Genomic DNA, 24119 nt, shown 5'->3' with positions numbered 1-24119 from the left:
CCCCAGATATCTCCAAACTCACGATCTGGGCTGCCCATAAGGCTTACATTAAAGGGTTATGTCTAAAATTAGCCCTTCTCCCCCAAGGAGACCTTTGCTGCTATTTTATCTTTGAAAGGAAATAAGGCCCCTGGGGAAGATGGGTTTCTTAATAAATATTATTCTACCTTTGCAGAGCAATTAATAATACCGTTAACAGAGGCATTCAGTGAAGCAGCTTCTATGCGTTCATCTAATGAATTCCTGTCAACCACAGTAACTACTATCCCATCAGCTATAAACCGATCTCATTGCTTAACACAGATCTCAATATATTTGCTAAGTTCATTGCAAGCCGGCTGTCCCCTTTAATCCCCTCCTTAAAGAACAAGCGACACCGATGCTAACCTAGTAATAAAAAACACATATATAAGTAGATACATACTACTTCTACTTACATAGCAGATGTATTGTACTATCCACGTAATGATTCCTGTGAATTTTATAAAGGAAAAGCAGAAAATCCTATTCTAGGCAGTGGCCATCTTGCCAAGCTAATGCTGACATCATATCCTCCCTGACTCTTGTTTCCCCCCCCCCCTTCCTTCTCTTGCTCATTGTGTATTCATTAGCTGCCCTCCTCCCAGAGTCTTCAGACACTCCCACTGAGGTGTATACTAACAACTGCACTGTCTTATCCTCCAATCACTGAGTCATCTCAGCCTTGCTTGTAAACACAGGTAATCAGAGGGTGTTTCTGATAAGCAGCTAGGCAGGGAGATAAATGGAAGAGGAGGAATATATTATAGATATAAAGAACCCCCAGCATTCAAAAGAACTCCCAGCATTCAAAAGAACTCCCAGCATTCAACTTTTTGACATTGTTTGGCACTAGGTCCAGTGCTCCTAAAGTATGTGATAACTCCAAACCATAACAGCAGAAAAAGTTTCCTCCTCCATGCAATTTTTGCTCTGTACTCTAGTTCCTCGGACTAGAATCTAGTCCCTCAAAAGTAGTTACCAATGATGGCATTCACTCTAAACCATTCAAAATTACTAATGGCACCCGTGATGGGTGCCCTCTCTCCCCTATTATATTCATCATGCTTCTTGAACCCCTAGGCCAGAAGATGAGATCCAACCCTACCATCTCGGGAATAATAATAAACTGGGACTCTTCGCGGACGATATAATCCTGACTGAGCCCATGACCTCCCTACCCCAGGTCAAGGAAGAATTCTTCTTCTTCTCTAAAATATCTTACTATAAACTCATCGAGTCAAAATGAAATATACTTCCCTTAAATCTCCGACCACAAACCATAGAATCCTGGAAAACACTATCTTCATTCTCCTGATCTGCACATTCAATAAAGTACCTAGGTATTCCTCTAACTCCTACTATATCAGGCCTTTTCAAGGCCATTTATGAGCCCTGGTGGGGTAAACACCCAAACTGCTGAAATATGTAAGAAACCAGGAACTATCATGGTTAGGCAGAGTGGCCACTTTTAAAATGTTTATCCTGCCTCAACTGCTATATTTATTCTGCAACCTGCCTATCCCAGTCCCAGTATACAGAGATTCGTTAATAGCTTTGTGTGGATGCACAAAAAAAACGAATTGCCAACCGTATCTTAACTATGAAACATAGTTCAGGTGGTTTCGGTCTACCATCTATTGGACTTTATTATAGAGCAGCTATCATTGAACAAGCCAGAATCGCTTTAAGGCAACCCCCTTGATAAACTCTGGGTGACAATCGAAGAGGCCCTACCTACCAAGAAGTTTAGACCCCTTCTAGCTACTATTTGGTTTCCTGCTTCCTCAGTTGTACCTCCCATTAGTAGTAATATGATCACTGTCTGGTAAGGTTTCTGCCATGCATTTAAGAATCCTGATACCAACACCCAACTAAAAATCACCACTATCCCTAAACATACCTGATGTAAATATGAGGAATTGGGAATCCCTGGAAATTTGTGTTGTCCAAGACCTCTTCTCCAATGGCATACTAAGACCCTTCCTAGACCTACAACACTCTTGATATACACAAGAGTGACATATGTAAGTATTTACAAATCAGACATCTACTCACCAAGGAACAGGTGATCACTGTATTCTTACCTTCTGATGCAGCAGACTCCCTGGTGTCCCCGAAAGTGCCCGCAATAAGAGTGTCCCAACTCTACACGTATATAAGCTTCCAATCGTCTTCCAATTGCCCGCACAGGCAATATAGTTCTTGGGATAGGGCTTTCCAAACACATATCCTAAAAGCAGATTGGGATAGAGCAGCTAATGAGATCAGGAAGGTCTCTCATTGCATATCCCACTGGGAAACTCATCTTTAAATTGTTTAGCAATGGTACCTGACCCTGACGAAACTGGCTCCATTTCAGACAGACCTCTCTCCTCTCTGCTGAAGGAACTGTGGTGATAATGGCATGCTCCCACATAGCCTATGGTTTTGTCCCAAATTCAGACCACTGTGGGTAAACGTGCAAAGAATCCTTAACTCCCTGTCTTCTAAAATGGGCCCACTTCATCCAGGTCTAGCCATTCTGCACCTTAATTCCCACCTCATCCTGTGGCCTGACAGATTCATAATCTCACATGTGTTGATAGCAACAAGATGAGAAATCGCCTCATGCTGGAAATCTACGGATATACCCAATGATCACTCCATCCTCTCTAGAGTTAATTTTCCTGTGCATGCTGAAAAACTATTAGCCTCCAGAGCTGGCAACGCAGTTGCCTTTTTTATTATTATTATTATTTAGTATTTATATAGCGCCCACATATTACGCAGCGCTGTACAGTGTGTGTATATATATATATATATATATATATATATATATATATATATATATATATATATATATATATGTATATATATATATATCTCTTGTCACTAACTGTCCCTCAAAGGAGCTCACAATCTAATCCCTACCATTGCCATATGTCTATATTATGTAGTTTAAGTACTGTAGTCTAGGGCCAATTTTAGGGGGAGCCAATTAACTTATCTGTATGTTTTTGGATAGTGGGAGGAAACCGGAGTGCCCGGAGGAAACCCACGCAGACACGGAGAGAACATACAAACTCTTTGCAGATAGTGCCCTGGCTGGGATTCGAACCAGGGACTCAGCGCTGCAAGGCGAGAGAGCTAACCACTACGCCACCGTGCTGCCCTTTGCTGAAAAAGTCAAAAATTGGCTTTCATTCTACCCTCAATCTTCAATACTCCAATACTGAGCACTAATAGCATTAACCACTTCACCACTGAGGGGTTTTACCCCCTGAGCACCAGAGCAATTTTCACCTTTCAGCGCTCCTTCCATTCATTCGTCTATAACTTTATCATTACTTATCGCAATGAAATGAACTATATCTTGTTTTTTCCGCCACCAATTAGGCTTTCTTTAGGTGGGACATTATGCCAAGAATTATTTTTTTCTAAATGTGTTTTAATGGGAAAATAGTAAAACTGTGGGGAAAAAAATAATTATTTTTCAGTTTTCGGCCATTATAGTTTTTAAATAATGCATGCTACTGTAATTAAAACCCATGAAATGTATTTGCCCTTTTGTCCCGGTTATAAAACCATTTAAATTATGTCCCTATCACAATGTTTGGCGCCAATATTTTATTTGGAAATAAAGGTGCATTTTTTTCATTTTTGCATCCATCCCTAATTACAAGCCCATAGTTTATAAAGTAACAGTGTTATACCCTCTTGACATAAATATTTAAAAAGTTCAGTCCCTAAGGTAACTATTTATGTATTTTTTTTAATTGTAAATTTTTTAATTTTTTTTTAATTACAAAAAAAAAAAAATGGGGAGTGTGGGAGGTAATGAGTTAATTTTATGTGTAAAAGTCATTTATTTGTATGTGAAAAATGTGTAGGGTGTAGTTTACTATTTGGCCACAAGATGGCCACAAGATGGCCACAGTAACTTTTTGTTTTAATGCGACCTCCAAGCTTCCTTCCGGAAGCTTGGAGGAAGTATAATGAGGCTGGACACGTGAGTTTTTTCTCACAATGATCGCGCTGCCCATAGGAGAGCAGCGGATCATTGCGGGGCTTAGATCAATGAACGGGAATGGATTTTCCCATTCATTGATCTCTGGGCGAGCGGGCGGCGGCGTGTTTACTAGCGGCGGGCGGCGTGTTTACGAGCGGGAGCGCGGACAGCATCGGGAACGCGGAAAGTACGTATTTCTCCGTCCCTGGTTGTTAAAGGATGGAAAAAGGGGCGGAGAAATACGTACGCGCGGGGGTAAAGTGGTTAAGATCACCCCAACCCCAAGTAGAGTCCCTGATTAAAAAATTCTTCTGTAGCTCCTTTAAGATCTCACCCAAGCTGGCACTACTACTGATTGACCTCCATCTCCTACCCAAACCCATACAACCGCAAATAGCCCATGTTTTACTATCAGCTGTATCCCTAATAGTGACAAATTGGAAATCAGCAAACCAAATCAACATAACCCAAGTGTTATCTGTGGTGAATAGAAACATCTCGATGGAATACAAAATAAGAAGCAGGACATTAGGAGATCACAATCATTTTGTTCTTCCAAAAAACTGGCTGAGTTACGCTGGCCAATTACCACTGTAACTTGGTGAACTGATCCCCCTATACTTCTAGCCTTGTCGGTACCTTTCTTCCTCTCTTCTTTCTCTTTTTCTAATCAATTCCTACTTCTTGCTCTTTTCTCTACTAATGCTCTTCATTCCTCCTAGTAGCTATTACCTCGGTTATATGGAGATGAATAGTCACCCTTCTAGAACTGTTGCTATCACTCTAACAACAAAGTCACAGTACTAATAAGTGTCGTAAGCCTGATGGGCTACCTGCCTCCACACTTTTATTTTCAGTCCCAAAGTTGGTTGTTACCTGTTACAGGTTTAGCTAAAACAATTAATCCGGTTCTTAGGTTTTGGAGTGATTTAAATATTATTCTCATTATTCTTTATCGTTCCTAATGTTTACTGTAATACATTTGTTATCTTACATATATTGTAGCCATATATAATATTCACAGCTTTTCAACTGCAAGTTTATTTGAATTTTTGTAATTAACATCTGCTCAATAAAATATTTTATGATGAAAAAAAAAAAATCACCCCCCCCCCTTTATTTTTATTTTTTCCCACCTTCCTCCCAGTTAATCCGCTCACTATTCTCCAGTGTTCTGCTGCAAATCATACTGGGCTAAGCATTCAGTATGTCTATCTTCCTCCTTGACCCAGCAGATTGATGTTTCTAGTTATTGTTCGTTAGGTTCACAGAATTGGTAGTGTTTATGATTTGTGCTGTATATGTCACCAGGTTGTATCTCTTATTTGTGGGAAAAAAATACTCAAGTGGTAAGTCTAGGCCTTCTACAAGATGTCCTTTTGTATAACCATTAAGCTCCACATGCACTATGCACCGACTGTATATTTACCTGTTATGTCACTTAAACTCAATAACAATCAATTGAAATAAAAAAAATCTGGTGATCCATGCTATGTGAAGAGGGGGAACCTCATATCAGAAAAAAATGCCCTATATCGAATATATTTTAGATATATTTAATGAATTCTGATAGCTCATTGGATTCACCATTCCATACCGTGAAGACGTTGTCAATGTAACAAGTCCATATTTTGACGCTTCAGTGTTCTCCCCAGAATTTTTTTCCAGCCGGGTGGTGGAAGGTTAGGTCGGGTACCACTAGGTGGAGAATCACCCCCCCCCCCCTCCCCCAATAAATTGACAGGCTAGGCTCTGTCTTTTGTACTGGAATCTCTTAAAGGGATACTTAACTGAAAAAAAATTAGACTAGTTACTTACCTGGGGCTTTTTCTAGCCCCCCTAAAGTCCTCCTGCTTCCTCCTCGCCATTCCATGCTGCTCTGTTCCTTAGCCCCGCAGCTCCTTGATCATGCTGCTGTGACCAGGAGTGTTTTGCCCGCAATTTTTAGTTACTGCGCAAGTGCAAAACGCTACCGGTCACGGGAATGTGATAGGGGAGGCGAGTGACACGTGGCTGTGCATGCAGCGTTCAGAGAGGAACGCAGCGGTGCGGAATGACTGCAAGGGAGAAGAACAACTAAAGGGGCTGGAAAGAAGCCCCAGGTAAGTAACTGGCCATTTGCCTTTAACAGTTAGTATCCTTTAAAACTCGTAACTACCCTTCTGCTGATTTGACAATGAAACTAGCAGCTTTTCCTATATACATGGGTGGTCCCAGAGTGGAGAAGAGGATTTCTGGGCCACATCAGACATCCCTCTTACACCACCCATGTATATAGGCAACATGGGAAAAAAATCTTGATAGTTTCATTTTCAAATCTGCAGATTGAACCTCAAGGGCTCGGAGGCGCGGCCGCGACGTCAAGCAAGACGGACGCTAGCTAGATCAGCTCCTGCTCCAGCGGACCTAAACCAGCACACAGCATGGCGCAAACCACTGCAAACAACCGTAACCTGCATGAGGAGATGGAGACTGAGCAGGACGCAAACAAAAAACGTAAGTACGGAACGCTGAAACCCAATAAACTCACGGATTACTTCGGAGCAAGGGTGCAGAAGCCTTCCCGGAAAAGACAAGATGGCGACGGCAGATCTGACCATGCTACCGCTGAACAGGCGAACTCAGTGTTCATGCAGCCTGACATAGACGGCATCCAACCACTGGACTTACCAGAGCCTTCTCCCTCTAACAGCCCGGCAAAATCCAAACTTCGGGTGGAGGACAAGAACACAGATGAGCCGGTAAGCGCTCAAGAATCCCCTATCACTACGCAGGCAGCGGCCATCTTTGCAGATTTCCCAGCCACAGACCAAGCTGCGTCACAATCTTTCATTAACCATTTATGCCGCCTGGACATGATACTCACATCCAGGAGGCTGCTGTGTTGCTGCTGCTGGCTTCATCGTGCTCCTGCGTGCCCGCGTGTCCCCGTGCCACCCCCTGGTAGCCCAGGGATCAATGAATGGTAACATGGTTCCCGTTAATTGATCCAAGTCCCCAGCAGAAAAACCGATGGCTGCTCATCAGAGGCCGCAGTATTTCTGAAAAAAAACCAGTTTCCGTCCTCTATATACTTCTGGGAAGTTTAGGACTGGAAAAAAACTCACTACAACTACATCTACATACATTTTTTAGTACAATAAACACACATTATTACATTTAAAATTAACTGTTTATTTCCCACACCAAAAATTACCCAAATAAAATTTTGATGAAAAAAAAATACAATGAAAAAAATAAATAAATAAATAGTTACCTAAGAGTCTGAACTTTTTAAATATGCATGTGAAGAGTGTATATTACGACCAATATTTAAATGATAAGCTTGTAAATAGTGATGGACGCAAAACTGAAAAAATTCACCTTTATTTCCAAATAAAATATTGGCGCCATACATTGTGATAGGGAAAAAATTGAAATTGATGTAATAACCGAGACAAATGGGCAAATAAAATACATAGGTTTTAATTATGGTAGCATGTATTATTTTAAAGCTATAATGGCCGAAAACTGAGAAATAATGATTTTTTTCCATTTTTTTTTTTAATTTTCCTGTTAAAATGCATTTAGAAAAAAATAATTCTTAGCAATATGTACCACCCAAAGAAAGCCTAATTAGTGGCGAAAAAAACAAGATATAGATCAATTCTTTGTAATAATTAGTGATAAGGTTATTAGCAGATAAATGGGAAGTGAAAATTGCTCTGTTGCATAACTTGAAAAATCCCTGCGGGCTGAAATGACTAAAGAGATCCTGTTTTCCTTCAGGGCCTCACTACTATCAAACATTTCTGCATTTATATTCCTCACTCCACAATGAAATAGCTGTTTTAGAGGACAGAGTGGATGAAGTCAAAAATAAGATTACTGAAATCGTAAGAGAGCACAACGTCATGGTTGATGTCTCTGATGCTCAGTCCAATAATAATAAGTGTCTTAAAGGGATACTGTAGGGGGGTCGGGGGAAAATGAGTTGAACTTACCCGGGGCTTCTAATGGTCCCCTGCAGACATCCTGTGTTGGTGCAGCCACTCACCGATGCTCCGGCCCCGCCTCCAGTTCACTTCTGGAATTTCTGACTTTAAAGTCAGAAAACCACTGCGCCTGCGTTGCCGTGTCCTCGATCCCGCTGATGTCACCAAGAGCACACAGCGCAGGCCCAGTATGGTCTGTGTCTGCGCAGTACACTCCTGGTGACATCAGCGGGAGTGAGGACATGGCAACGCAGGCGCAGTGGTTTTCTGACTTTAAAGTCAGAAATTCCAGAAGTGAACTGGAAGCGGGGCCGGAGCATCGGTGAGTGGCTGCGCCAACACAGGATGTCTTCGGGGGACCATTAGAAGCCCCGGGTAAGTTCAACTCATTTTCCCCTGACCCCCCTACAGTATCCCTTTAAAGGGAAGGTTCAGGGAGGGGATTAAAAAAATAAAAATAAATTTCCACTTACCTGGGGCTTCCTCCAGCCCGTGGCAGGCAGGAGGTGCCCTCGCCGCCGCTCCGCAGGCTCCCGGTGGTCTCCGGTGCCCGACCTGGCCAGGCCGGCTGCCAGGTCGGGCTCTTCTGCGCTCCATTTCCTGGCACTTCTGCGTCCCACGCCGGCGCGCTGACGTCATCGGACGTCCGCCGGGCTGTACTGCGCGTGCGCAGAACTACTGCGCCTGCGCAGTACAGCCCGGCGGACGTCCGATGACGTCAGCGCGCCGGCGTGGGACGCAGAAGTGCCAGGAAATGGAGCGCAGAAGAGCCCGACCTGGCCGCCGGCCTGGCCAGGTCGGGTCGGGCACCGGAGACCACCGGGAGCCTGCGGAGCAGCGGCGAGGGCACCTCCTGCCTGCCACGGGCTGGAGGAAGCCCAGGTAAGTGGAAATTTATTTTTATTTTTTTAATCCCCTCCCTGAACCTTCCCTTTAAGTCCAAATCAGCAGATCTTGAAGACAGATCTAGAAGAAATAACCTTAAATTCAAAGGAATCCCAGAGAATGTTCCCACTAATGATTTAACATCCTATATCCAACAGATTACAAAAGCTGCTCTACCTAATGCTAATGAAATTGAACTGATAATAGACAGGGCTCACCGCTTACCTAAACCAGCCCATTTACCTGCCCATATTCCTCACAATGTCATCGTCCGATACCTGTGCTACCACGTTAAAGACAATTTGCTTTTTACAATACGCAAAAATGGAGCACTTCATGAGCCCTTTGACAAAATCAAAGTGTTTACTGATCTGTCCCAACACACACTACAGCTTCAGAAATATCTACAGCCGATTACTATAGCTTTAAGAGCAGCAAACATCCCATACAAGTGAGGATTCCCTACAAAAATTATTTTCTCCATCCAAGGTCAGCAACATTTCATCCCCTCAATTGCTGCAGGCCGAAACTTACTGAAAAACCTGAAAATCCAACTCCAGGAGGAACTCTCCCCCTCATTAAAAAATCTCTCCTCTTCAAAAATATATCAGGACTGGCGCCTTGTACCTGCATAAGCCGGGGCCCAATACCACCTGGCCAAATAATATCGACATATCGGTAGTGCCTTTTCCTGTATCTTGCACACCTGCAGGTCTATACCTGCCTTCCCCAACGTTGTAGGACAAGGGACATTTTGTTCTACCATGACACTAAGTGTCTCATTAATGGTTCTCATGGTTGCTAAGCTCATTTTGTGGAGTCATTCTCAGTTTGTTCCCCCCACTACTATCAGTTTTCTTCAGTCTGTGTTATACTCTTATATTTTAGCTGTATCCCTGTTTATTACTAGCAATTTTTTCTCTCATCTAGGTATTGAAACCCTTACTATAAAATATGTCAAAAAACGAAAATGTAGTATTGTGTATAACCTACTTTCTTGCAGCTGGACTATTTACAATATTATAATGCCTGATTTCTGCCTTTCCTATCTGACAATATTACTGTTAATATACGCTAACTGGTCATTAATATGTCGCTGAAGGTCACATCTATTAATGTTCGAGGGCTGAATTCCACGTACAAAAGACATCTCTTGTGGAATGAAGTCAAACAACATAATTCCCAAATTATTTTTGCCCAAGAGACTCAAACTATAAATGACACTAATGGTAGATACCTGATATTTATTGGACAAATCAATGATCAAACATTTACTTTGGTAGCAGTGTATGGCCCAAACAATGCTCAGCGAGCCTTTTACCAAAACCTTTTTACAAAAGTCAAATCTGTTCAAAAAGGACTCCTTTTACTTGGTGGCGACTTCAATGCCTGTCCCTCCCTCCTTGACACTCCCTCCAAAGCACGCCATCATACAATTACTATTGACAAACAATTACATTGGAATGACTTATACGACCCCTGGCGTATTTTTAACCCCTCAGCCAGAGATTATACCTTTTTCCCCAGTGCACAAAACTTATTCCAGAATTGTAATAATTACAAATTTGGCAGTGGAATAAAAACGTGGAACATACAGAGCCCAGTCAACAATTACTGAAAACAATACACAAGAAACATAATATATATTTCAAAAAGCATATCAAAATTTATTAGAAAAAATTAAACTATCATGTAAAGATTACCATTAAAAAAGCACATGGGATGTCCACCCCGTCATGACTCATCCATCCCACCACACACACCACAATCCGCAAACATCCGCTGGCATCTAACATTGACCTGTGATCACACAATCTCTAATGATGGAGAGAGGGTCACCACCTTGGCGATAAAAAGTATCAATCTGATCTCCTAAATCAGAGGTTACACAAGGTACAGTTCGGTTGTATATAACTCAAGGGTAGCAATCCAATGCAAAGCGTTCAGAGCACAGGACCATGGAGAAACATGCAGGAAAGCCAAACTTGACAGAGCACATATAGCATCAGCAATAAAGGCATAATTCATGCGCATGGCAGCACCTCAGCTTTGCAGCAAAAAAAAAAAAAAAATCATCTCAAGATGAATAACGGCTTATCTCACCATGTCCATGAGATCCAGATGCGTGCTCAGTATTTGTGCATCTTACCACATGGGTGGATAGCTGGAGATGGCCCCCGTATGTCCTTAAAGGGAATGTCCAAGCAAAATAAAAAAATGAGTTTCACTTACCTGGGGCTTCTACCAGCCCCATGCAGCCATCCTGTGCCCTCGTAGTCACTCACTGCTGCTCCAGTCCCCCGCCACCAGCTAGTTCTGCTTCTACCAGCCCCATGCAGCCATCCTGTGCCCTCGTAGTCACTCACTGCTGCTCCAGTCCCCCGCCACCAGCTAGTTCTGCTTCTACCAGCCCCATGCAGCCATCCTGTGCCCTCGTAGTCACTCACTGCTGCTCCAGTCCCCCGCTGGCAACTTGCCGACCTCGGAGGTCGGCGGGCCGCATTGCTTACATTTTTACGCATTCCCACTAGTGCAAGAACATTAACACATACATTTTACGCGTTACTGGTTCAATGCATACATTTTTACGCATTGAACCAGTAATGCGTAAAAATGTATGTGTTAATTAATGTTCCTGCACTAGCGGGAATGCGTAAAAATGTACGCAATGCGTCCCGCCGACCTCCGAGGTCGGCAAGCTGCCAGCGGGGGACTGGAGCAGCAGTGAGTGACTACGAGGGCACAGGATGGCTACATGGGGCTGGTAGAAGCCCCAGGTAAGTGAAACTCATTTTTTTATTTTGCTTGGACATTCCCTTTAAGGCTGTAGGATTTGGAGTGTCCATCCAAACTGAACCTTGATCTGTACGGATGGCATGGGAACAACAGGTCCAAGTGGAGACTGACTCGGTCGACATGTCCGGTCAGCATGCACGGCGATGGGCCCTGTTGCAGACCTGTGGCGTGCGGAAAGGTGGAGGTTGGGACGGCGTGGCGTCTCATGCAGGAGGCGTGCAGCTCCCCCGACGTTTCACCGGCTTCCGGATTTCTCAGGGGGCGTGGTTGCCTACACATAGCGTCCAATAGCTTTTAACTTCCTTCTGGCCAATCAGACTTCATTCACCGCCCATACAAGATGTCACTATTGAAGTGCTGAGTGGCCACAGCGGGAGAGGCAGGCTTAGGGCGGATACAAGTGTGGAAATGGCAGTGAGGGCAGCGTTGCCAACCGAACAACACCCAGAGCCAAATGAAATCATGGGGATCAAAAAGTTTATAGATCCCAAACCGGCACCCACAATTGCCAGCTTATAAAGCATAAAGAAAAAAGAAGAAAAAATATGGCCCTGCGTTGCTGGCAACGCGGCATCCATAAGCCAAACCACCTCGTACATCTGCTAGCCGCAGCGGACACCCACACACCCAAATAAAATTCCCCGACCCATTAGGGACGGAGAGTCCCCAACCTAATATATAAAAGAAGAAGGGGAAAAGAATAAGAGAAACATGAAAAATAATAAAAAAAAATAAAAGAAGAAAAGAGACTGCAATAAACTAACTGCCCTTCAAACAATTATTAAACAGACCCTGATACAACATCAGGCATAATCAAGTATCATCGACTCGACTGAGTTATAATAACCATTATCCACAGTACCCAAGCAATAAGGGCCGGCACAATAGGTCCTAGGGCATGCAGAATGCTACAACAGGCAGCCCCAAACACACAGCGGAAACATGACCATACGCACAAAGCAGGACACAGGGATATATACACACAACACGCGATCCCAAAACTAAGGGGATCAAGTGGGCAAAAAATGAGCGTAGCTCACTTGTTCATTTAAACCAACAGGCCCGCAAGTTGTAAATCCAACAGGATTCACATCTCAAAAGGAGTCTATCCAAATTGCCCCCCCTAATTGTTGGATGTATCCGGTCAAGGGCCATAAATGTAACCCCTCTAGTACTACCCCCATGTTCCACTACAAAATGTCTCGCCACTGGAGAACTCTCTTCTCCATTTTCAATGTCTTTTATGTGTTCCGACATACGCTCCCGTAAGAGGCGTTTCGTTTTACCAACATAAAAAGCACTGCAGTGGCACAGTAAAATGTAGACCACTAGCTTTGTCTTACAATTGAAAAAATGGGACAGTTTAATTCTCCTACCATCTGGCATGGGGATTACTCTGCCAACCTGTACATACTGGCAATAATCACAGCCACCACTGTTAAAAATACCCGTGGTCAAACAGTGTTTCTTTGGGGTAACACCTGTAAAGTGACTTCGGACGAAGGCATCCCGTAAAGATCTGGCCCTCCGATATGTAAGGCTAGGAGATGCCGGAGTCGAAGGACCAACCACTGGGTCATTTTGGAGTAAATACCAATGTTTACCCAATTTATTTCTGAGTGCAGGATGCTGTGCACAAAATCTAGTGAAAAAACGTATAGGTACAGGGCCGACATCCTTACTGTCCCTCCTACGTGGTTGAAGGAGATCAGCCCACTTACTTCTCCATGCACTGTTGAATGCTTTGCGTAAATCGCCATTGTTATATCCTCTAGATCTAAACTGTCGTCGCAAATCACCCGCTTCCATGATGAAAGATTCGTCACTTGAGCAATTCCAACGTGCCCGTAAATATTGACCGATGGGTATACCCCTGATGATGTGTCTAGGATGAAAGCTATCCGCGCAGAGTAGCGCATTGCTCGCAGTAGCTTTACGGTAGAGAGTCGTCGCCAGAAGGCCATCCTGTTCAATTGAGATACGGATGTCCAAAAAGCGATTGATCTAGGTTGTACCTCCAATGTAAATTTGAGATTTCTGTCGTTTAGATTAAGACGTGAGACAAATTCAGCTACCTGCGCGGATGTCCCCGACCACAAAATCAAGATGTCATCGATGTACCTGTGCCACGATAACACGTGGCACAGGTACTCGGACAGCCCCTCGTCGGAAAATATACATCTCTCCCAATCCCCCAGGTACAGGTTTGCATATGAGGGGGCACATGTCATCCCCATCGCCGCACCCTGTACCTGGAGGTACCTCTCACCATCAAAAGTAAATACGTTATTGGTCAACAAGAATTTTAATAGATCCAAAACAAATTCATTGTGCACAGCATCCTGCACTCCCAGTTCTCCCAAGAAATTAGCCACTGCCTGGACCCCAGGACCGTGAGGGATTCAATAGTAAAGGGACTCGACATCGAGGGACACCAAGAGTGTGCCAGCAGGCACCAAAATGTCATCCAACACTCGCAATAAATGTGTAGTATCCTTGACGTATGAGGGTAGCCCCTGAACGTGAGATTGTAAATGTTTGTCTACATAAATACTTATTTTCTCCGTCAAAGAACCTCTGCCCGAAATAATCGGGCGTCCTGGAGGCTTATGAAGATTCTTATGCACTTTAGTAAGTGCATAAAACGTCGGAAGTATAGGGTTATTTACTTTAAGGAAAGCTACCACCTCATCATCAATTACACCTACCATGTATGCGTCATCTATAAGCTGAAACAATTCCATTTGACATCGGTCCACCCTCGATGTCGAGACCCCCTTATAGCACCCCCGCTGGCCCAGGAGGTCCATGCACATGGCCCTATAGCCAACGGTGGTCATTATCACTACATTCCCGTCCTTGTCTGAGGGTTTAATGACCCAATCCTTACGTGAATCCAGAAAATCGAAAGCCTCACAATCAGAGCCCGCCAGATTGGAACCTCCATCATTAGTCACATTCAGTTTAGTAATATCTTCTTCAACCGCCCGAATAAAACTACGTATACCCACATTGGTGGATAACGGTGGAAAACGTGTAGACCGGCTTTTGAATTGGCTACTGATGGCAGTATTGCGGGGAGGTGGGGGGTTCCAGGTATTCACAGCTGCAGTGGTCCCCAAAGATTCCTCAGTCCCTAATTGATTCAAATTGTATAAGAAATTAAGATCTTCTAAAGCTTCACAATCCCCCTGGGTGAGTGTAAAAGCTGGGGGAGTGGGGATCAAGCGGGTGCTAGTTCCCTTAGCAACAGTAGACTGGAGAAATAATTTCCTGCAAAACATATGTACTTCAATGATGAAGTCAAATCTATCCACTTGCTGGGAGGGGCAAAAACCTAAGCCGTGCCACAGCAACTGCAAAACTGTATCGGGTAAAAATTCCCCTGTTAAATTGATCACCTGTAGGTCATTTTGTCCCAAAAGCTCATCATTGGTCGGGTTCTCCGCCCTGCCAAGCAGTTTAGGTTCAGTCACTCTAAAAAAGGAACCGAGGAAGAAGATGAGGACGGCTGCGGCTGTCCCACCCCACTGGCTGTCCCAGAATTGTCCCCGCATTTCTGTTGTTGTTTAGATTTATGTATCTTATCCTGAAGATGGGTAGGGTATCTACCTTTTCTAATTTTGGGGTCTGAGTTTTGACTTGATTCTGAAGTGGCGGAGCTGGCACTCACCAATGATGAATCTGAATCGTCAGCACTGATGTCTTTAGGTTTCATATTAGGTTTAGGTTGCGGTCCCCGAGGTTTCGGGGGGGCAGCCGGTCTGCTTTCCCAGCGATATGTTTGACCCCGTTTATACGCTAGTCGATCATTGAATAATTTTTTGTCCCGTAAGACTACCAAGTCCTTATTGTATTTTTTTAATATGCTGCTCCAATTGTTCGTTGCACTTTTTGTACAGATCCTCATCAGAGTGAGGCTTCAGCTCCGCTGTTATTTTATTAATCTCTTCATCTAAAGTAATTAATTCTGCCTCATCAAGATCATTCATTAAAGAGAGGCACACGTGCACAATTCTCTAAATTGGCTTCCCACTTTCTCTTAAATTCCGCAATTAAATTTTTTCTATGGGGAAAGATCTGAACTCTCAACCATAGAGGGGAAAAATGATCCCCTATATATTCCCTGTTGTATTTGATGTTCCACCAAAGTCGTGATTTTCTTTCATAAAGAATTGACCTAATCTTAACCTTCCTAGCGGTATTGACGGTTATACACGTCAATACAAAACATGCTGCGAACGGTATTGATGTGCATACATGTCAGTACTCTCCTGCACTGTATACTAGACCCTTGCTTGACACATTTTGGCAAGTTACAGGGAAATAAAGGTTATAAAAATTAATTGGATCACTTTTCGTGCAAAAATCCTTGAACGCCAGGGAGGTGAACAGATAACACACTTTTTTGCAAAACGTTTCAGATCCCCTCATTGACATTAAGTCATGGTCAGATAATGCTCCAATATATATTACACTAGATGGAAAACTCTCAGACACTAAACCACCTCTTTGGAGACTAAATACCTCATTACTCTTAGATAATTCCATTACTGAGAGATTGAGAAGTGATATCCAAAATGTTATCCAACTAAACTACACTCCTGGAATGGGGTTGGCCGTGGTTTGGTCTGCATTAAAAGCATTTACAAGAGGCATTCTGATAAGGCAAGGCTCTTTTTTGAAAAAGAAGCAGACAGAGAAATATAACTCACAATTAACCAGTTCACCCCCAAGGGTTTTTACTCTAACGGACCAGAGCAATTTTCACTTGTCAGTGCTCCTCCCTTTTATTCCCTAATAACTTTATTACTACTTATCACAAGAAAATGATCTATACCTCGTTTTTTTCACCACCAATTAGGCTTTCTGTGGGTAGTACATTTTGCTAAGAATATTTTTATTCTAAATGCGTTTTAATGAGAAAAAAAAACAATAAAAAATAAGAAAAAAATCATTATTTCTCAGGTTTTAGCCATTATAGTTTAAAAATTAAACATTCTCCTGTGGATAAAACAAACACATATTATTTGCCCAGTTGTCCTGATTATTAAATCATTTAAATTATGTCCCTATCACAATGTATGGCGACAATATATTATTTTGAAATATAGGTGTTATTTTTCTGTTTTTTTTGTTTTTTTTTGTTCTGGCCATAATTACCAGCTCCAATGTAATAAATTAAAATTAATTTTCCCCCATAAAATATAGATTAAAAAAAGCTGAGTCCATAAGGCAACTATTTATTTATTTATTTTAAGCTGAATTTTTTTTTACAAGTGTTTTTTTTTGGGGGGGGGGGAGGGGGGGAAGTGTAATTGTATTAATGATGTGTATGTACTTGTGTATGTATGTATTTTGTATGTGTAATATACTTTTTGGCCACAAGATGGCGCTAGTGAACACTTCGCTATAGGAAGTGATCACTTTTTTTTTTTTTTTTTTTTTTATACTTTATTGAAAAGTAACAATTTCCTGTTTTTGTGAATGGACGTAGCCGCTGTTCGCAGTCACGTCCATTCACTCCAGGCACTGCGATTGGGTAGAGGACCGTTCGGTCCTCTTCCCCAATCACTCAGCATGGGATCCCGGCAGAAACGGCGGCGGTAGCGGCGCACACATGGCGGTAGCGGCGGCGGGAACGCGTGACGTATTAAAACGTCATGTTGCTGTTAATGGGGTAAAGCATGACGTTTTAATACGTTAGGGTGTCATTAAATGGTTAAAATAGATACAAAGTCGAGAAAAACAACATAAACAATCTCCCTCTTTAGAATTGGAGAGAGAATTATTCCATCTGAGACAAGAATTAAATTATATATTACAATCCAAATATGAGTATCTAAGACAGAAATTAAAACTAGACACATACACCCAAAGCAGCAAAGCAGGACCCTATCTAGTAAGACTCATAAAACTTAAGCCCCATCTACACCATACAATTTTTTGTCCGATTCGATTCATTAATTCGATTTGATTCAATCCGACATGTCTGATCAGGATTCGATTCAATTCAATTTGCCATTGTTTTGCAATGGCAAATTGAATTGAATCCCGATCGGACATGTTGGATCGAATCAAATCAATGAATCGAATTGAACAAAAAATTGTATGGTGTAGATGGGGCTTAAAACAAGCCAAAACAAAAATCCACTTAAAACGCCCTACTATGAATCAGTTAGTGTCCAATCCTAAACTAATTGCGGACGCATTCTGTGACTATTATGTCAGTCTATATAACCCTCAATCAGATAATTCCATAACCCAACCCTCTGAAGATACTATCTCTAAATTCCTGCAATCCACTGATTTACCTTCTCTTACCCCTCACAATTAGATCATCTTCACTCTCCCTTCCAAACAGAAGGATTTTCTTCTGCAATCTGTAAGAGAACGTGGAAAAGCCACCACATGTGCTACTGAGGAGGCGGCTGATTCCGCGTCCAATGCGGCGGTTTGCACGCGGAAGCGTGTATCTAGTAACAGGGCGGAACGCGAAGAAACCGCCGCATGCAACAACAGAAAGGCGACTGGTTCCGCGTCCAGCGTGGCGGTTTGCACGCGGCGGCGGGTGTCTGGTGTGGCTGAGTCTGTTAGTGCATGCAGGCTTAGGAATACACACGTGCGCGCTGAGGCAGAATTCTTATACTGGGCAGGGAGAGTCACCTGGTCACGCCGATCAGCTGACTCCAGAGCAGGATACTATTGGTTGATCAATTAGGGGTGGTGCTGGAGAGCACTACTCCATATATAGTTACTGCTGGCCAGTTGCAAGTTGTCTGCCGTTGCGAACACTTACGTGGAAGCACTCAGACCTTAGTCAGATCCAACAGTGTGTTTGAACCAGGTGGACCTGGGAATTCACACTGAGCCAGATTATTTGAATTGATATTCTGTGTTATACTCCAGACTAGTTCCAGGGTGCTGAGACCACGGACCTCGCACCCAGACTAGGGAACTGTATTGTCATTTGTATTATGCTTCAGACTAGTTCCAGGGTGGAGAGACCACGGACCTCACACCCAGTCTAGCCATTGTTTGATATCTGTTATGACTTATTGATTTCCTGACTACTCCTCTGTCTTCTGATTCGGTACCTCGCATATCTGATATTCCGTTGCCAGAGCCTGCTTTCCTTGGATACCGAATCAGCCTTCTGTCTTTGTACTTTATCTGTCCGTGTGTTGCCGACCAGGCGTGCCCAACCTCGAGAGCTATCTCTCCACTTAAGAGATAGTCTCTAGATCAGATAGTGACACCCACCTTCAGGTGTCACTCACTTTCTGGTCCTTCCTCTCTCCAGCCTGACTCCACCCCTTGGAGAGTCTCAGGCTGCTGGAAGATTCCTGTGCTCTCAGAGCAGTGTTCCTTACTGCCTATGGTCACCTGCTCAGCAGGTGCATTACTCAAAGTATTACTGTTACACCAAACACTCACATACCTATAGGTGTCCAGAGGTTAGCAATATATCTGTATTATCGGTGATTCTGCAGATCATCAATAATCAGGTATATATCTGCATTCTTGGTGATTCTGCAGATCACCAATAATCAGATTCTCTCTGCGTGCTGACACCGATCGTTACAGAACGGCAGACCAAACCCAAATGGACGCACTCCGCAGCCGTCTCGATACACTCACCACTACGGTGGAGAATTACACCGAGTGCTGGACAGTCATCAGACTCAAATCAACGCTTTGTCTGGGACTGTACATGCTTATCAGACGGCTGTGGATACCGTGCAATCTCCTCCTAGCACAGACATACGCATGTCTGTACCTGAAAGGTTTTCTGGCCACAGATCTGACTTCCGGAATTTTAGAAACAGAGTGTTATCATACTTTGAGTTAAGACCTAATTCATCAGGAACCATGGCCCAGAGAGTAACTTTTATTAAGACTCTATTGTCAGGGGATTCCCAGACTTGGGCATATAGTCTTCCCTCGGGGGATAAGGCCCTGACCTCGGTAGAGGAATTTTTTAAAGCTATGGCTATAATTTACGATGACCCGGACATTGCCTCTACCGCTGAGCGGAAGCTCAAGTTGTTGCTGCAGGGGAAAGGTCCGGTAGAAAACTATGCTGTGGAGTTTAGAAAGTGGGCAGTGTCAGCTCGATGGGATTCATTCGCTCTTTTAGACTGTTTCTTATCATGGTTGTCAGACGCAGTTTCTGATCTAATGTTGGGTCATCCCGAGCCCAAATCCATCGATGAGGCCATTTCATTGGCCATCAGAATTGATCGTTGTCAGGAACCGGCCCGCGGCACGCCTGCGTATACGGTTCCCGACTGCGGGTTTGACCAGATTAAGCGGGGAACAGCCTTATTTAAGCTACAAACAAGGCTGGAACCCCTCAAACACTTTTCACTGCCACCACTAGCTGTTCGCTAGACACTTCCACTCTGCTGTTGAGTCCTCAGCGCGCACTCCGCGTTTTCGTATTCGGGTCAGCTTTGCGCTTAGGCCGAATACGGGAACGCCACGCACACACACACACACAGTTGCAATCTTACACTGTCGTGAAGCAAAGACCCACTAACAGTCGTTCCGAACGATACTGCTAGCCCCTCTGCTGTCGCTACTCGCACTGGCGTTGTTCGTACGTTGGGTCAGCTGTGCGCTTAGGCCAACGTATGACAAACGCCCCCACACACAATGCAATTACAATTTCATACGGTAGTGTTGCTCAAGCGTACAATTAGGCATGAAACTTGTACACGGTTACACTTCAGTCTCTTCTAGGCTATGAGTGTTAGTTTAGTACGGCAGAAGTCAAGCTTATTAAATAATAATTTAATATTCCAGAAAACATGGAACAGTGCAGAACTTAATATATACAAAAAGATTACAAAAAACAAAGTAAAAATAGTTACAAGATAAAAGTTACAAAGATAACACACACGGATATTTGCGTAAAAATAAACTGGGGAAAAAAGAACATTACCAGCTTAGGTTAGAACGTTGTTTGACGGGAGGACGCCGTTTCGACCAGGAGTCGCGATCATCCCTAGCTATTCGCTACCTCCGAGAGAAGATACCGGTGGCTGTCCTGGGCCAGCTTAAATAGTCCGAAGTGTCCCCTGGGGCATTTAATGTCCAGCCCCCAGGAACTAATGCACTTTCCACGTTTGTGACATCACTGAACGCTTGTCATAATCTTCCTGTGATATGCGAACTTCAAAGGGTTCCTAATTCAGCTTTTTTGAAGGTTGCCGATTTCACAGGTAAGAAATTTCAAAGCAATTCCACTTCCGTTTTTAAAGTCTGTAGAAATTTCCAACCCCTTCCATGTAAATTTCCAACCTTCAGGTGTCAGCTTCCCATCCCCAACACTCTGGTAGGCTTGCTTTGTATGCTGGTGGCTGTATAGTGTAATGGTTAAGGGCTCTGCCTCTGACATGGGAGACCAGGGTTCGAATCTCGGCTCTGCCTGTTCAGTAAGCCAGCACCTATTTCAGCAGGAGACCTTAGGCAAGTCTCCCTAACACTGCTACTGCCTATAGAGCGCGTCCTAGTGGCTGCAGCTCTGGCGCTTTGAGTCCGCCAGGAGAAAAGCGCTATATAAGTGTTTGTCTTTGTTTGTCTTTGTATGATGGGACAATGGCTGATTCCAGTTCAAAAGCCATGCCGACCAGCCTATTCTTCCTCAATTGGCGGCTAATTAGCAGTACACACAGTTTCCCCGGCTGGACAATGAGTGCAGAGGTAATGTACATTTACATGCAGACTTACATTATCCTTCAGATTACTCTGGCCAGGTGACCAATTACTACCAAGCACAATACACATCTGAGGTTTTACCCAGTAGACAGAAAAAGGACAAATATGTTCTGTTATTATCCTTAACATTATCAGCACCCCAATATATCACCACAATCGTCGTTTACGATACCAGAGACAGACCCGGGGTAGGAACAATGTGAGGTACTTGTCCTACGAAGTCGGGAAACGCTGCCGCCTAGGTGTAGTTGGAGGTAATACCCTAGGCGCACAGTCGTTACCTCTAGATGATAAACGTTTTCTTCTCCCTTGTACTATATCATGGAAGCATAAGACAGAGACCACTGAGGCCTTCGTTGATTCTGTCTCAGCAGCTAATTTTATGGATTATGAATTTGCTAAGAATTTGGGAATCCCGATCTCACCATTAAAACAACAGATTCGGGTTACTGCAGTGGATGACTCCCCTCTGCAGAGTAATCACCCTCTCTCTCAGACTCCAGACTTGGGGGTCACAATAGGGGTGTTGCATAAAGAAAGTTTATCATTTTTTGTGTTACGGATGGCAACTTCCACGATCATTCTTGGCATGCCATGGTTACAAATTCACTCGCCTCAGATCAATTGGGTCACGGGTCAGCTAACAAGCTGGTCTGCCCATTGCTATCATCATTGTCTAGCAAAAGTAACCTTTGGTAAAACCAAGATTCACATGGAGGGATTGCCAGATCAGTACTTAGAATTTGCGGACATCTTCTGTCCCAAGTCAGCAGATAAACTTCCTCCACACCGTCCCTTTGATTGCCCCATTGATCTTAGGTCGGGTTGTATGCCCCCTAGAGGTCATCTCTATAATTTATCTGGGCCAGAGAAGTTGGCCATGCAGGAATACATCCGAGAGAACTTAGCTAAAGGTTTTATCTGCCCTTCTCGGTCCCCGGCAGGGGCAGGGTTCTTTTTTGTGAAAAAGAAAGATGGAGGCCTCCGCCCCTGCATTGATTATCGGGGCTTAAATAAAATTACAGTAAAAAATCGCTATCCTTTGCCTTTAATAGACGATTTATTTACTCAAGTCACCAATGCTAAGATTTTCTCAAAACTGGATTTGAGGGGTGCATACAACCTTGTGCGGATCAGGGACGGTGATAAATGGAAGACGGCCTTTAACACACCCGACAGGCACTACGAGTACCTGGTGATGCCCTTCGGGTTGTGTAATGCCCCGGCCGCCTTCCAGGAGCTGATTAATGAAGTCTTTAGAGAGGTGTTGGGCAAATTTGTCTTAGTATACTTAGACGACATACTAATTTTCTCGTCCAACCTCTCAGAGCACAGAAATCATGTCAAGTTTGTGTTACGGAAGTTGAGACAAAACATGCTGTACGCTAAGCTGGAGAAATGCATTTTCGAGGTGACCTCTGTTGCCTTTCTGGGGTACATAATTTCAACCTCTGGCCTCTCTATGGACCCAGGAAAGGTTTCAGCTGTTTTGGAGTGGCCTCAGCCTGTGGGATTGAAGGCTCTCCAGAGGTTCATGGGGTTCGCTAACTACTATAGGAGGTTCATAAAGGGGTACTCTACGGTGATCTCACCTCTCACCAGTCTCACAAAGAAAGGGGCAGATACTCACCACTGGTCCCCTGAGGCCCATGCTGCTTTCTCCACTCTGAAGAAATTGTTCTGTACTGCACCCATTTTGAGACATGTCGACACCACCTTCCCCTTTATTGTGGAGGTAGATGCCTCAGAGGTAGGGGTAGGGGCTGTGCTGTCTCAGCGTTCTGGGTTGCAGGGAAAGTTACACCCCTGTGCCTATTTTTCATGTAGGTTTTCACCCGCTGAGAAAAACTATGATATAGGCAATAGAGAACTTCTAGCCATTAAGTAGGCCTTTGAGGAATGGCGACATTGGCTAGAGGGTGCAGAACACACCATTAGTGTCTATACTGACCACAAGAATTTGGAGTACATTGAGGGCGCTAAGAGACTTAGCCCCCGACAGGCTCGGTGGTCATTATTCTTCTCGAGATTCAGATTTGTAATCACATATACCCCTGGTAGTAAGAACATCAAAGCTGATGCTTTGTCCAGATGTTTTGAGCCCGAGACAGCACAGCCCTCAGACCCAGAAACCATTCTTCCTCAGAAGGTGGTTCTGGCTGCCACTGAGACCTGGAGGGACTGGACAAAAACGTTGAGTCCGTTCAAACAGGATGTACCTGAGGGGAAGCCCAAAGGGGTCATGTTTGTACCATTGCATTTCCATCTTCAAATACTGCAGTTGTTCCATTCCCACAAGAATGCTGGGCATCCTGGGGCCACCAGAACTCAGGACCTTGCTGCGAGATGTGCCTGGTGGCCGTCATTGGTAACTGACTGCAAAGAGTATGTAAGAGAATGTGCAGTGTGTGCTAGGAGCAAACCCTCCCGACAGGCACCTGTTGGAACATTGCAATAATTGCCAGTCTCGAGTGAGCCATGGACCCATCTGTCCATGGATTTTGTGGGCGAACTCCCCAGGTCTGAGGGCATGACGGTCATTTGGGTGGTAGTTGATCGATTCAGCAAGATGGCCCATTTTGTCCCCCTGAAAGGACTCCCCTCGGCCCAGGAGTTGGCTGATCTCTTCATCCAACATATTTTCCGCCTACATGGTATTCCGGAAAATATAGTGTCAGATCGGGGAGTCCAATTTGTTTCTAAGTTCTGGAGGGCATTCTGCCATCAGTTGG

At 43.9% G+C, this 24119-nt stretch overlaps 1 protein-coding gene across 3 annotated transcripts in view; it reads left to right on the top strand.

Annotated features, from left to right (window-relative positions):
- The window catches only part of LOC137532599 (NACHT, LRR and PYD domains-containing protein 3-like), a 738694-nt gene that overhangs the window by 512975 nt on the left and 201600 nt on the right, over positions 1 to 24119 (top strand). The window contains exon 12 of one of the 3 annotated variants that reach the window (XM_068253308.1): positions 3026 to 3419. The exons of the other annotated variants lie outside the window; for them this stretch is intronic. Coding sequence (XP_068109409.1) covers positions 3026 to 3236 — 211 coding nt within the window. The 3' untranslated portion in view covers positions 3237 to 3419. Of the gene's footprint in view, positions 1 to 3025; positions 3420 to 24119 lie in introns of those variants that run through there. 3 annotated transcript variants of the gene reach the window in all.

Source organism: Hyperolius riggenbachi, chromosome 1 (assembly GCF_040937935.1).
Source record: "Hyperolius riggenbachi isolate aHypRig1 chromosome 1, aHypRig1.pri, whole genome shotgun sequence".
NCBI classification, from domain to species: Eukaryota; Metazoa; Chordata; class Amphibia; order Anura; family Hyperoliidae; genus Hyperolius; species Hyperolius riggenbachi.
This window is presented reverse-complemented; position numbering and strand designations above follow the sequence as displayed.